Source organism: Acanthopagrus latus, chromosome 20 (assembly GCF_904848185.1).
Source record: "Acanthopagrus latus isolate v.2019 chromosome 20, fAcaLat1.1, whole genome shotgun sequence".
Taxonomy (NCBI): Eukaryota; Metazoa; Chordata; class Actinopteri; order Spariformes; family Sparidae; genus Acanthopagrus; species Acanthopagrus latus.
In genome coordinates, this window is record NC_051058.1 from 13,903,572 (window position 1) to 13,916,635 (window position 13,064).

The window sequence follows — 13,064 nt, forward strand, 5'->3', positions numbered from 1 at the left end:
TTTTAGTTTTATTGTATGATTGCAATCAAACTAATCTACTAACTTGGAATGTGCAAGATGTAAGAATTGTATTTAATTAATTGGAATTATTGACAGAATGTGACAAATGAGAAAGAGTTTTGATGTTATGTCAAAGACTTCATCTGATAGCTGCGCGATGCAATAAAATTCTGACAGATTGCACCTTCAAGTATCCGTTTCATTTTTGAACACACAGCAAAAATAACTGATGTGTTAAAACAAAGTTAAATTGTTTTGAATGAATTTTCGTCTGGTTAATGATTCCACATTTCTTCCTGTAGTTGTTGGACCCACCTGAGTGTGGGAATGGATATGTGGAGCTGGGCGAGGAGTGTGACTGTGGATCACTAGTGGTGAGAAGATTTCAATGACCTAATTTCTTACCGCTCGTCTAATACACAACAAGTTTATGACTGATTTTTACAAAACCACCCAGTCAGCCTGGTTGGTAAAGTTGAGACTGTAATGACATTTGCATGGATTCAGCAGATGGCAACATCAAAGAATGGAAAACAATATATTAAATGAATAATTATTAGGATTATTTTGTGTCATGACCCAGCTGCCTCTTAACAGGAACAAAGTTAGCACACACAAATCAACAAACATCTGGTTTTAAGTCCTGTCACGGAGGAGGAGTTAAAATATTCAACTTTGGACGGCAGTGTCACATTGTGTCGCTGGTATTTTCCACCCGCCACATCTGATTTTACTTTCCTGTTCTTGGACCTGAGGCACCCTGATCCTCATAATCTACACATGTCCAATAAATCCTCTCTGACCTGCAGGAGTGTGCCAGGAGTGGAGCCAACTGCTGTAAGAAGTGCACCCTCACCCACAACGCCATGTGCAGCAACGGGCTCTGCTGCAGGGACTGCAAGGTGAGCTGCTTTAACGCTCGCTGCGACTTCAACTGTTTGTCTGATTCCTTTACTGTCGTCCCTCGCTTCTCTCTGTTCTTCATCTTCTTCTGCTGTTGTTCTTTGTTAGTACGAGCTGAGAGGAGCGACGTGCAGGGACTCCGTTAACGACTGCGACATTCCTGAGACCTGCACAGGAGACTCCAGTCAGGTAAAGGAAGCCCCACAATGCATCTGTACATATATCACTTGAAAGATTAAATGGACAGATGATGTTCTCTCTCTCCTGCAGTGTCCTCATAATGTCCACAAACTGGATGGCTACATGTGTGATGCTGGACAGGTAATGTTGCGCTGTTTACTCAAAGTGACAGGTGAAGCACTCAGAAACATTTAATAAACGTTCTTCTCTTCCCGTCTCGTCAGGGTCGTTGTTACGGAGGTCGCTGTAAGACGAGAGATGGCCAGTGCAGAACCCTGTGGGGCTACAGTAGGTTTGGATTGGATACTGAGCTTTATTCCTCCATGTTGCACAGCCTTCTGATCATTAAAACTGAGATATAATAGCTGTGATAATTCAAGAAATGCTGTTTTCTCTGCTCTCAGACTCGGCTGACAGGTTCTGCTATGAAAAGCTGAACTCTGAAGGCAACGAGAAAGGAAACTGTGGCCCGGACTCCAGCGGTCAGGGATGGGTGCAGTGCAACAAGCAGTGAGTGAACAGTGCGGCCTCATTTTGGCTAAGGCATGCACAAGATTTTAACAACAACTTGGAACAACAACTTGGCTTGCTGTTCACACACTTTTTTCTTTTTATTTCACTCCATCAGAGACGTTCTGTGCGGGTTGCTGCTGTGCACCAATCTGACGGAGAAGCCGAGGTTTGGTGAGCTTCAGGGGAAGCTCACCAGTCTGACCATCCACCATCAGAACAGATACATGGACTGCAGGTGAGAGAATCACAAACACAGAAGAGGAAGTTTTTCTACAGGATCTGGATCTTGCAAGGGGTTTGTTTTGGCCAAATTTGAAATGATGAAGAATAAAGAGTTTTTGATGAATATCACTATTTTACTGACATGGAAGATTATGTGAGACAGATCTGTTACATCATTAGAATCCATCAGAATGTGTGGAAATAGATAGTTAATAATAAATAATAATATTATTATAATGATGATAAATAGTATTCTGCAAACTCTATGACAAATAGAATGAAGTAAGGGTGATATAATGTGACCGTCTGACCTGCAGGGGCGGCCATGCAGTGCTGGATGATGGTTTGGATCTGGGCTACGTGGAGGACGGGACCCCATGTGGGCCCAACATGATGTGTTTGGAGCGTCGCTGCCACCCCGTCAACACCTTCAACCTCAGCATCTGCCCGGGCTCCTCGCCCTCGCGCATCTGCTCCCACCACGGGGTGAGTCCGTCACTGCTGCCCAGAGGATTTTATCAGTTTGTTTATCGGACATTTGTGGCAGAACAGTGGTTTTATTAATGAGATTGAATGTTCTCCTGTCCCTCCCACAGACTTGCAGTAACGAGGTGAAGTGTATCTGCGATCCAGACTACACTGGCAAGGACTGTAGCGTGTTCGACCCGATCCCCATCCCCACCCCGCCAGAGGGCCCAGAGAAATACAAAGGTAACCAGTTTGCCTCCACAGTACAGAAACAGTGGCTCCCCACCTCTGTAATATTAACTGCTATGGCAGTTAAAAACTATATGTATAATTTATGTCTCCCAAAACAAACAAACAAAAAAACTACAAATGTACGGAAGCCATGCATGTGAAACTGTTTTGATGCCTTGAGACCATAATTTAATAATTGCTTGTGTTTTTGTGATAACAGCTTAATTTATCCTCTTATCTTGAGAAAACAAACAGTTCATTTCTCAAAATAATGATATAATCTAGTAACTAACTTTATCTCTTCTCTGCTCAGGCTGCATAAACTGAAATCTAAAATTAGAACACAATGATGGGTTTGTGGCTTGCGAGCAGCACTGAAGGCAGCTTCAGGGCTAATTGTAGTGCAAAGAGTGGAAAAAGTAGACGCAGTAATGAAACAAAAACAAAACAGAAATATGTGAGAGAAACTGGTCAGATACATGAATTACAGCATTCAATGAACCTGCAGAACAGCAGCTTTTAGAATATGGTGCGATGAGAAACGAACAAAAATATGCCAAAATATGCAGCACGGTAATGACAAAAATTAGAAACATCATATTTGGAGGTTTGCAGGCTTAGTTTTCTTATGCTTCTCCATCAGTTAAAGGGATATTTCGCTGTATCTTTTCAATAGATGACAGTATTATAAATGAATGGTGCAGGACACAGAGTGTGATGGATATTTTATCAACTAGTATAATAATATACCATATAATAACACTTAAGAGCCTTTCAAGCCACTAAGAACACTCATAATAAAACAATGACAGTAACAATAATTACTAAGAACATTAAACAACTTACAAAAATACAAAATTACAAAAATACAATTATAATATGTGCATTATGAGACATTATGAATCGTAAAATCTCACACCAAGCTGAACTACTTTTTTTTTTTTACAGAGATACAAAATATATAAAAAGATAACCAAGAATATTCTAATTTCAGGTACTTGGCGCTCTCACATGCTGTTATTTTACTTTCCTTTTGTTCCCTCACTGGCTGACTCCTTCACTCCCACAGGTCCCAGTGGTACCAATATCATAATAGGTTCGGTTGCTGGCGCAATTCTGCTGGCAGCGATAGTCCTGGGGGGAACTGGCTGGGGATTTAAGTAAGAGCTCTGGCATGCCTCCATCTGTGTGTGCCTGCTGTGTTCCTCTGTCAGCTAACACACATGCCTGCGGCTCGCTGCTGAATGCTCTTCTGCTTGCTGCCTGATCCATACTCACCACCAGAGACTGTGTGGGTTTATTGTTAGCGCTGCTGGAAGTGCAGGAGATGGTTGTTCCATCTGCGGGGGTCTGTAAAGAGGAAGGGAGCATGAACGACGGTATCTACAAACCCTCATTAGTCCTTCTGGCAGGTAATGTCTTGGCATCAGATGAACGGCAGGAAAGACACATCTTTGGAATATTTATATTTATTTTACTTGCCAAAAAAGGGAGGCATTTTCTCTTTTTAGTGGGCTGTGGAACATTTGGTTGCATAAAAATAGATCAACCGTTTGACTATTTTGTACGTTAGCTAAAGTTCACTTGCTACTTTTTTAAGGTGAGCATTTTTTGGTTTTCTTTCCAAACAGGACATTTAAAGGCATCACCGTGGGAATTCTTTAACCATTTACAGGCATTTTATGGTCAATTGATCGATTAAGGAGATTAATCAGTAATGTCACAATGCTTGTTTTCTCTGTTTTATGTCACTGTAAATTGAACTTTTCAGGGATGAGTCTCTGTTTGATCGGGACCTAGGAGTTTGAAAAATAATACAAAGAATGAAATTAGAAAGAAGTGAGATTGCCATACCTCTGTAGCCTGCTCCTCATCTGCTCAAGGCTACATTAGCCACATCTAGCATAACACATCTGGATCTTCGACCGAGCTGTCTGTGATTAAGTTGCATTGTGGGTAGTGTAGATGCCAGGTTTTTACAAGGAAGAAGAATGCGTGACAAGAAAAGATGATCAACAACTTGCCGCTTTGTTGGAGGAGTCTTTTTAAGGTTGATTAAGGCGATTTCCCATAGTGCCCAATCCCAACACAGATTAAAAAAAAAGATCTTTCCTTTTTCTTCTCTGCATGACCGGACTTGACTTCAGGTTTTCTTTCTTTAGTTTGTTTTCCTCACACTTCTTCAGTGCTGTCTGCTCTCATGCTGGCTTTGCTGTGACATGCCTGCAAGATGCAAAGACACAAACACACTTGTCTCTGACTGAAATCTTGTGACTTTAGCTTGTATGATATCATAAAATCTCCTAATGCAGGTTCCTTGGTAAGAGACACTACTTTGTGGATATCGGAAGATAAAGGATGGGAACTTCTTTAATGCTGTTTAATGCTTTGCTTCTAAGGCCTTGGGTTCATAGCATGTTTCTTTTTTTCCCACACTGCTTCTTGCTCACATGAAACAACACTCTGTAGTCTCACCTGTCTCTCCACTTAACTTGTTCTCTTTCTTTGTTTTTGTCTGCTCCCACCGACTTGTTCCCGCCTCACTGCCAATCCAGAAACATCCGAAGAGGAAGGTACGATCCCGCCTTTCCATCTTGATTCCAGACAACAAAACATTATCAGAGTTTTAAATCTGTCAATATATTGCCATCTGTTTTATAAGAAACCTCTTAAAGATGTTTCACAGCTTCTTTGGCCTCATTTCTCACCATTCCCACATTTTTAAAATCCTAAATTATATGAAGTACCAGCATAAAACAAATACCACAGCATTGATATAGCCTTTGCTACAGTTTTCAAGTAACTTTTCAGTTGGTGGCCTTTCAACTCAATTATTATTTCATTTCTTTATGTGCAACAAATCATCAGCAGTATTAGAAAGCAGAATAATCTATAATCCTAGTTTGTGTCATTGTTATTTGTACTGCATGTCCCCCTCAATAACCTGGCTGCCATCTCTAGACGTAGCTGCCGTGGCGTCTTTGTAATGTTTGTTTCATAAGACTTTCAATAATAAAAGGTGAACGTCTCTTTTAAGTTTTTGTTTCGGGTTATATTTGTCTTTTAGTTTGTATTCTGCAACAATTAGCCTCTTGATTGAGTAGTCAATCAAGAGAAAATTAGTCTGCAACTTTTTTGATACTTTAATCAATCCTTAAAGGTGCAATATGTAAGAATTTATGCAGAAAACATTAACATGGTCAACAGAGTGGGGAAAAATAACAGTTTTGATGTTGTGACATCTGAGATATCCATTGAAGTTAGCATGCTAACCTGTTAGATGCAGCCTTGTCCAAAGCTCCTGTTTCAAGCTCCCAGTCTGGGCAGCTAGCTGCGAGGCTAACTGAGCTATCTAGCTAAAAGCTACAATTAGCAACAGTTAGCGGCTACTTTGGCGATATGCTGCCCCCTATCTGATTTGAGTTAAATTGGACAGGTGGCCAGTTCTTACATTTAGCAACTTAAAGGTCTTTGTTCAGGCAAAGATATCAAACTTTTGATGGGTCCAGGCTCCCAGATGAGAGATTTTCTTTGTCTCACAATGATGTTGATTTAAAATTGTTGTGTTTTGGACAGAAAATTGATATTTAATGAAAATAATAGTTCACTGCTACCCTCATCTGCCCTCATCTCGGCTGCCATGTGGGTTTATATCAGATAACTCAATGTTTTTCCCTTCTTCTTTCTCTTCCTTCTCCACATCACTCCTTTCTCTTCCCCAGATCTTCTGGAGTTTGAGTCGTATCTCTGCGCTGTCCTCCTGTCTACCTTACACTGTGTCCAGTCCGCTCTGAGGAGACAAAACAAAGATGTCTTCCACTTCCGAGCCCTCAGACCCTATTTTTCCGTTTCCCTCTCTGATTTCACTGGTGGTCCTCCTCCTCCTCCTTCTCCTCCTCCTGCAACGTCAAATTACTGTGGAAACCCTGAGGACGCGTTTCCAACAGATCCAAAAGGCTGTCAGGGATCAAACTTCTTTTTCTTTTTCCCTTCCAGCTGTTCTTCTGCCATACTGACTGTTATTATGCTTTGCCCCTTAAATGGTTTCATGGAAGAAGGCCATGTTCATCTCCCAGACTAGACGTTTTGTTTTTTTTTCGTGGGGGGAAATCTTCTGTTAACATATTTAACCTCAAGGAAAAAAACACACCCACCTTTGTTTAGTGGTGTAACTGCAATAGAAGTGTAGAAAATAGTGAATGTTGATATTTTATCTGTCTAGATGAGGGTTATTTTTCTGTGCTAGGCTGGCCTGTACATTCCACAGTAATAGCCATACTAATGCTGCCTTCCATTATCAAGCAGTAGTCTGTCGTAAATCAGCGCTTCTACATAATATGCATCAATGTACGAATGTATAGTTCGGGGGCGGATAGACAGTTGCACATGCACACACCAAATGTTTTATCCCGCTGTATGATACGTAATCCATATACAACTAATACGCATACGCAGGTGCCAGTATGCTGAACATGGGTGCTGATGTACATAGTGTATCATAGGGTCGACTCATGTAGACAGCAGTGACTCACTGCCGCTCTGAACTGAAGCACAAGTCTAAAGAGAGACGACTTTTCCCGCCTCTCTCGGCCTCAGAACTGCTCGTTTTAATAGGTTTTAATTAGCAGAGAGAGGATTCGAGTCTTTGCAGTTTCAGGGACATTTGAGCTACTCCTGTTGGGCACACACGCCTCTTTGAGATTTTCACGCTGCAAAATTTATGACCAGGGTCAGATATTTCCAAGATCAGACGTGACACAGGGGACCGCCCTCAGTTCTAGATATGCGAGCATTAAGGCTGTCACGATATCAGATTTTCACTATTGCTAGAATTCATAGTAACGCTATTATAGAGTGTCTCGCTTTCGTCCATCATCTCCTTCAAGCATGATTTTGTGCACACTTTGGTAGAAGCTAGCTGTTTGCTGTGTCTCCGTTTTTTTTAGAGGGTGGCAGCGAACATGAAGGTGTGTTTACGCCACGAAGCCAAAATGGAAAGAAATAGGAGCTCGCTAATTATTGTATGCAGATTATGAAAGGAACAGTCTGGTATTTTTAAACCTGGGCCCTATATTTACATGTTCTGCTGTGTAAATGATTCACACTCAACACACATTTCTGATTCAATCCAGTAGACTTTGTCAGCTGACAGCTGCCGCAAGTCTGTCACGATTGCAGTGTAATCCTTTGGGGCAACTGCTATGGTCAAAGTTAGGTGCATTTAAACTGTTTGCTTTTGCCACTGACAGGCTGAGGTTGCTATTCTAAGTGTCTTGAACGTCACGGAAACAACTGAGAGATCTGTTTGCAGTCATAGCGGTCGTGTTGCGGCTGCCTGAAGCGGTGTACTGGACTACTTCCCAGACTTTTGACAAAAGTATGAATCATTTACACATCAAAACATGTTAATGTAGGATCCAGGTAAAAAAATACCCAAATTCCCCTTTAACACAATGTCAAAAATAATGTTTATTGTCGATACCAGTGCATCTTGACACCCCTGATATGCATCAAATATGATTTGGCTTCTGTTCAAGCTGAGGTAATGGTAGAAATGGCAAATACAAATTAGATGTCACTTACGCTTCATCGCTAAATGGCTTCAGATAATTAAATTCTGACTGAGCAGAATAAGCAATAAATATGTACTTTTAAAAACACTCAACTAATTAGCCGAGTGTGTACGAGGTGAAGGATCGAACATGTTTTCCCTCAAGAGTCCAATTCTGCAGCTTTTATGTGCGTCGGTCTCTATATTTATCCTCTCTGGACGTCAGAGAATCTCAAATCAGGTTTTAAAGATGTCCTCCTGGTAGTCGATATTATATACGGACTGCTCGAGGAGCTTCGTTTGACAGACACTGACGAGGAAAACTGTGCATTTGCGCGAGTGCCAGAAGAGATGATCCGCGTTTCCACTGCCAGTCGACCTGCAGCAGCATTAAAGGAATACGGTGACACTTTGAGTGCAAGCTGACCAACGAAAACATTCCTACATGACCAAAACGAGTCTCGTCAGTCAAGACAAGATACTAACTTTATTCAGGTGACGTTCAACTTTTTTTCCCCAGACTAAACTTAAAACGTCACTGTATCCTTTTAATCCTGCTTAAAACTCTTTACTCTGTGTACACGCTGTGTAAACCACTCAAGGACAGACTGGGCTGAAAGGTCACACTGTGTTTACCGCCACTGTTTGCGATCACACGTCGTAGTTGGACTCATCAAAGGAGTTTGGCACCATTCGTACACAAGTTAAACATCGTTCAGTCTGACAAGAAGGTAACCAGTAGCAGCTTTCTGTGTAAATACTCATATTACTGTATATTAAAATACATATTAAAACATATCTGAATACCAGTGACCGTGTTGGATGTCTGTGTTGTGTAAATCCAGTCTTAAAAACACTAAGATGAAGTTCTCCCTCCTCTTTTCTGAGTACGTCAGACTCGCTTTATTGTCTTTTAACAGTGGAGTGAGTATCGGCTGTGAACAAACCTGTAGCGGTGGAACTGGCTTTCGGTTCTTCCTACTTTGGTTTGCAAATATTTTTTGAATATTTGCAGTTCCCACAGGGTTCACTGAGAACCGGGACGAGATCTGAGCACAGACTTCACTTCTGTCAACCCTTACAGCTCAACATGTATGTAATGTACTCAAAGGGTTTACACAGATATACAGAAGTGTTATTCACAGCTGTCAAAGTGTTAAACGTACTTTTAGAGCTCCAGTTATAATAATATTCTACAGGCCTCTACAACCACATGGCAAAGGCCAGTAAATACAAAGAGCTTATGAATCTTTACTAATGCAACACTAAGTTTTTAACTTTAATATGCACTCTTTTACTCAAGATGATAAAAGTGTGGGGAAAAAAACTGTTTTAATCAACTTTCTTTTATTTCTGAAAAAAAAAGAGTAGATGGAAACAAACCAAACTGTGAGGACAGAAGAGAACCTGCGCTTCTTTGTCTGCATCCTGACTAATCAAACACACCAATAACATATTCACATCTACTGTAATGGAACTCGTGTGACATCTGACTCCCCGGCGTCTCCTTTCCCCTTCGGCTGCCTCCAGTCGGCGTAGATCGACTCCTCGTAGTCTCCCATCCCCTCAAACTCAACATCTGGAGACTCGGAGGCCAAAAGGGCGGCTTCCTCTTGTCCGAGAAACTCCTTAAAGAAAAAAAAAAAAGATCAGAAATAGTTTTTGTTGACTTTCACAGTTGTTTTTCAAACATGCATTACTATTTACAAGATGACTATTACTGTAGAACAAGAAAACAATATTTTAAAGGGTTTCGGTTGATACTGTGATTTAAAGTTCCTCAAAGAAAAATCAAACGAAACACAATTCAAAACGTCGTTGACCTCACCGCGTCGTCCATCTCTAAGTATTTCCTCGCAAACGTGAGCATCTGCCTCTGCGTGGCGGTCTGGTTGTAGTGTCTGAGAGCTTCCTGTTCAAACAGACGGAGCACATCACAAACTTATCATCTGTCAGCTGAGAACAAGTGGCTGGTGGGTGGACTTCAGCGGACACAGTGCAGCCAGTGATTTTTGATGAAACCTTCACGAAGACCAAGTTAACTTTGTACTTCAGCTGTTATCTGGCTGTAGCAGTGTGACGATGGCACAACTGGTCTGCCTTTGGTTGTTTAGCTTGTTTTGTGTCCAGGTTAAGAAGATCCTTGAATTATCTGAATCTTTTGGAAGAAATGCCTTTTGGCAGTTGTTTCTTTTTTTGTACTGTCATATCTCTATCTACAGTGTGAGAGTCTGAGTCTTCCTCTCACCGTCCTGGCTCTGAAGTGTTCAGGCTGAAGGCCCCACTGCTCGCTGTAGGCTTCATAGTACAGCAGGTTCTGCTTCATGACCTGGTCTTCAGGCTCGAACAGGAAGTAGCTGTACGCACAGGGCACGGCCCTGCGACCCTCGTTCGCTGGTCGGAGGAAAGATCAGACGCACGGATGATGGGAGGTAAAGAACAGATTCAGACAGGGTGATGTTATATAAAGATAAGAATCGGCTGACAGTACAAACGTACATTTATAATAGGCGTACTGGAGATAGTGGTAAATAGTGGCCACGAATTTCTCCACGAAATGTCCCCCAACGTTGGGCATCAGGTTTTCCTCACACTTCAGCTGACACTGTAATGTGTCCATGTAGACGTCTGTGGGGGGGAAAGAAAGAAGTGCAGAAATTATTTATGAGGACTGTCACAAAAAAGTAGCAGTACATTTAATAAATACTGTGTAGGAACCTGCTATGAGTGTGTAGAAGTCGGTGTCTGGTGAGAGCTGGCTGATGCCTTCACAGTCGGCCTGACAGAGGTCGAACTCCTGCAGGTAGAGTCGCAGCGCCTCCTCCATGTGCTCCACACTGCTGCTGTAGTCGCCCGACGTGACGAGCTCCACTCCTCTCAGGAAGGAGGCCTGGGAGGAAGCAACTGATACAATCAGAGGAAACGAGGGAATATTCTGGTGGGGAGAGTTGTGACGTTGCAGTCTGTATACATCGCCAAACAAATACAAAACGTGTCTGCTGTCTGTATTTCCGTGTTTTTGATTTGCCGAGTCTAGCTCCTCACTTCATACGGACGCTCCTCGTGGTCGGTGAGGTAGCCGCTCAGGTCGTACTGGCTCTTGTAGTCCTCCATCAGTTGTTGCATCTCCTGGTCCCCGGGGTTCCTCTGGAGGTAGGTGTAGGCACAGGGGACGGCCCTCTGCAGGTCATTCAGCTGGGAGGAAAAACAGTGAATTACCCCGGGGAGACCTCTGACGAGGGATGTTGTCTCTCATTTCATGTCCGATGCCTCCAAGACACAACTGGAGGATTGAATGTAAAATGTTGGCGCGTACTGAATCTGGTGTACCCGCAATAGCCTTTGCCAATTTCTACATAATGTTGCTTTAAACTTTAAAACATCCATCCTCCCTAATACGTCTTTGTCAAGTGTTTGCAAGACTGCCCCAAATGTGGCAAACAACCAAAAAAAAAAAGTGTTTATCAGATAAAAATATCAACATCGTATTTTTTATCGGTCATCCTTTAGTACAGTATCAGCTAGAACAAGTTGATTGTGGTGACTTGATATGTAACCGCGGCTGGGAGAGGCTCCTCCAGTTGTGTCTGTGATGACACAAACAGGTATTTTCGAAAACAAAAGCACTGCCTCCATTTTCTCAATAAACATCGTGCACCGTGAGTTGATTGACTCCTCATTTTCCACTCCTGACTAATGAAGAATCCAAGTCTCACCCTGGCGTGCGCAAAGTGCAGATATCTGTAGGGAGCTCTCCTGCTGAACTCCTCCAGGATGAGCCTGCCGGGGGGAGGCAGCTGCAGCGCGGGGAAGTGCGCCCTGCACTTCCTCTGACAGGACGCGCTCGCCAGGAGGTGCCAGCGGACGCGCAGCTCCCGGCTCCCCTCAGAGGACGTCTCATCGTGTCTGCTGCCGCTACAGCGCAGCACGCAGAACCTCACGCTGTCTGTAAGGAGCCGGCGCAAACGCAGACTCAAATCCAAATACCTGATGGATTCGGTCCAGTTCTCTGCCGCGTAACGGTCCAGAGCGAGTCCATACGCGGCGGAGAGAGGCATGAGCTCCTCTTTGGGGAAGTTTTTGAACTTGTAGTTTTCATATTGAGCGCCTGTCATGGGAATAAAGGTCAAACCAACCGACAGCAACAACAACAGCGAGTGTCCTTGCGCGCGAAATGCAACCATGATAAGAAAATATCCGACATGTTAGTCCGAGCCTTCCTCTGTTTTCCACCGTCACTGCGGTGGTCTGCTGAAGCGCTCAGGGGTCTGTGGGAATTCTGGGATTGGGCCTTTCAGAGGGGAATGTCTCGGGTTTCCAACAGCTGTCACACTCATACAGCCGCGTTTCTTTATTAGGTACGAGAATAGGCGCGCGTAAAAGTGACCGCATGAGCGCACTGAGGTTTATTTTGTGTGTTTGTTCGCTCTGGTGCTGCTTATTTCTCACTCATGCAATTTTGTTTTCACCCTTAAATGTGATGAGATTCATTTAAAAAGTCCCAGTTCTAAGTAAAAAGGTCTGTTTTTTTTATTTTTAGGATGAATTGATCACATGCTCGGTGTTTTCGAGGCAGTAATTGGAGACGGGCTTTGCGTGCCAGACTGGATGAGGTATTTTGATCCACTCGGAGCTTTTAATCGCTCCTTGTTAGCGCTGCTTTGCTTTTTCACGGCATTAATGAAAAACGCTGGAACTTTGGGGCCTCTCAGGACGCTTTACGGCTCCGAGAGGCTGATCCAGACATCCAGAGAGGCGGATCTCTCCGCAAGCCTGCAGCTGCATACAGCGGTGCAGGGCAGAGGGACGATGGCAGGTTTTCATTTCAGAATAAAAACGGAAGTGGATCATTTAGAGGAACAAATGCAGACATTTATTTCCATTCAACAGACAAAATCCCACCCTGCGGTCACTGTTTTGTTTTGAAAGTAAAACAACATGCGAGTTAAAGCTCTGACTTCCTTTCTTTGCGTCTTTTCAGCGGCAAAAAATCCTT

At 42.9% G+C, this 13,064-nt stretch overlaps 2 protein-coding genes across 5 annotated transcripts in view; one reads left to right on the forward strand and one right to left on the reverse strand.

Moving 5' to 3' along the window:
• Window positions 1-8,887, forward strand: part of adam11 (ADAM metallopeptidase domain 11) — a 28,577-nt gene extending 19,690 nt beyond the window's left edge. Inside the window, exons 16-27 of one of the 4 annotated variants that reach the window (XM_037081161.1) lie at window positions 303-374; window positions 810-902; window positions 1,012-1,092; window positions 1,174-1,224; window positions 1,308-1,371; window positions 1,488-1,593; window positions 1,712-1,831; window positions 2,136-2,304; window positions 2,415-2,529; window positions 3,587-3,677; window positions 5,073-5,090; window positions 6,240-6,391. In XM_037081161.1, coding sequence (XP_036937056.1) covers window positions 303-374; window positions 810-902; window positions 1,012-1,092; window positions 1,174-1,224; window positions 1,308-1,371; window positions 1,488-1,593; window positions 1,712-1,831; window positions 2,136-2,304; window positions 2,415-2,529; window positions 3,587-3,677; window positions 5,073-5,090; window positions 6,240-6,255 — 996 coding nt within the window. In that variant the 3' untranslated portion in view covers window positions 6,256-6,391. Of the gene's footprint in view, window positions 1-302; window positions 375-809; window positions 903-1,011; window positions 1,093-1,173; window positions 1,225-1,307; window positions 1,372-1,487; window positions 1,594-1,711; window positions 1,832-2,135; window positions 2,305-2,414; window positions 2,530-3,586; window positions 3,678-5,072; window positions 5,554-6,239 lie in introns of those variants that run through there. The other 3 variants (XM_037081158.1, XM_037081160.1, XM_037081159.1) reach the window with 3 other exon arrangements.
• Window positions 8,888-9,376: 489 nt separating this feature from the next.
• LOC119009683 (endoplasmic reticulum protein SC65-like) lies at window positions 9,377-12,971 on the reverse strand. Its single transcript, XM_037081172.1, has 7 exons — window positions 11,785-12,971; window positions 11,114-11,263; window positions 10,787-10,958; window positions 10,568-10,696; window positions 10,317-10,462; window positions 9,897-9,980; window positions 9,377-9,696 (listed from the first exon to the last, which is right to left on the reverse strand). Exons 1-7 carry the CDS (start codon window positions 12,250-12,252, stop codon window positions 9,532-9,534), a joined length of 1,314 nt encoding a protein of 437 aa, XP_036937067.1. The 5' UTR covers window positions 12,253-12,971; the 3' UTR covers window positions 9,377-9,531.
• Between the last annotated feature and the right edge of the window lie 93 nt (window positions 12,972-13,064).

Coding starts and splice junctions, on each gene's coding strand:
- LOC119009683 (XM_037081172.1), bottom strand. CDS start 12,252: ATGGTTGCATTTCGCGCGCAAGGACACTCGCTGTTGTTGTTGCTGTCG. Junction 11,264..11,784: donor TGCACTTTGCGCACGCCAGG/GTGAGACTTGGA, acceptor TTTTCCTCCCAG/CTGAATGACCTGCAGAGGGC. Junction 10,697..10,786: donor CTTCTACACACTCATAGCAG/GTTCCTACACAG, acceptor TCCCCCCCACAG/ACGTCTACATGGACACATTA.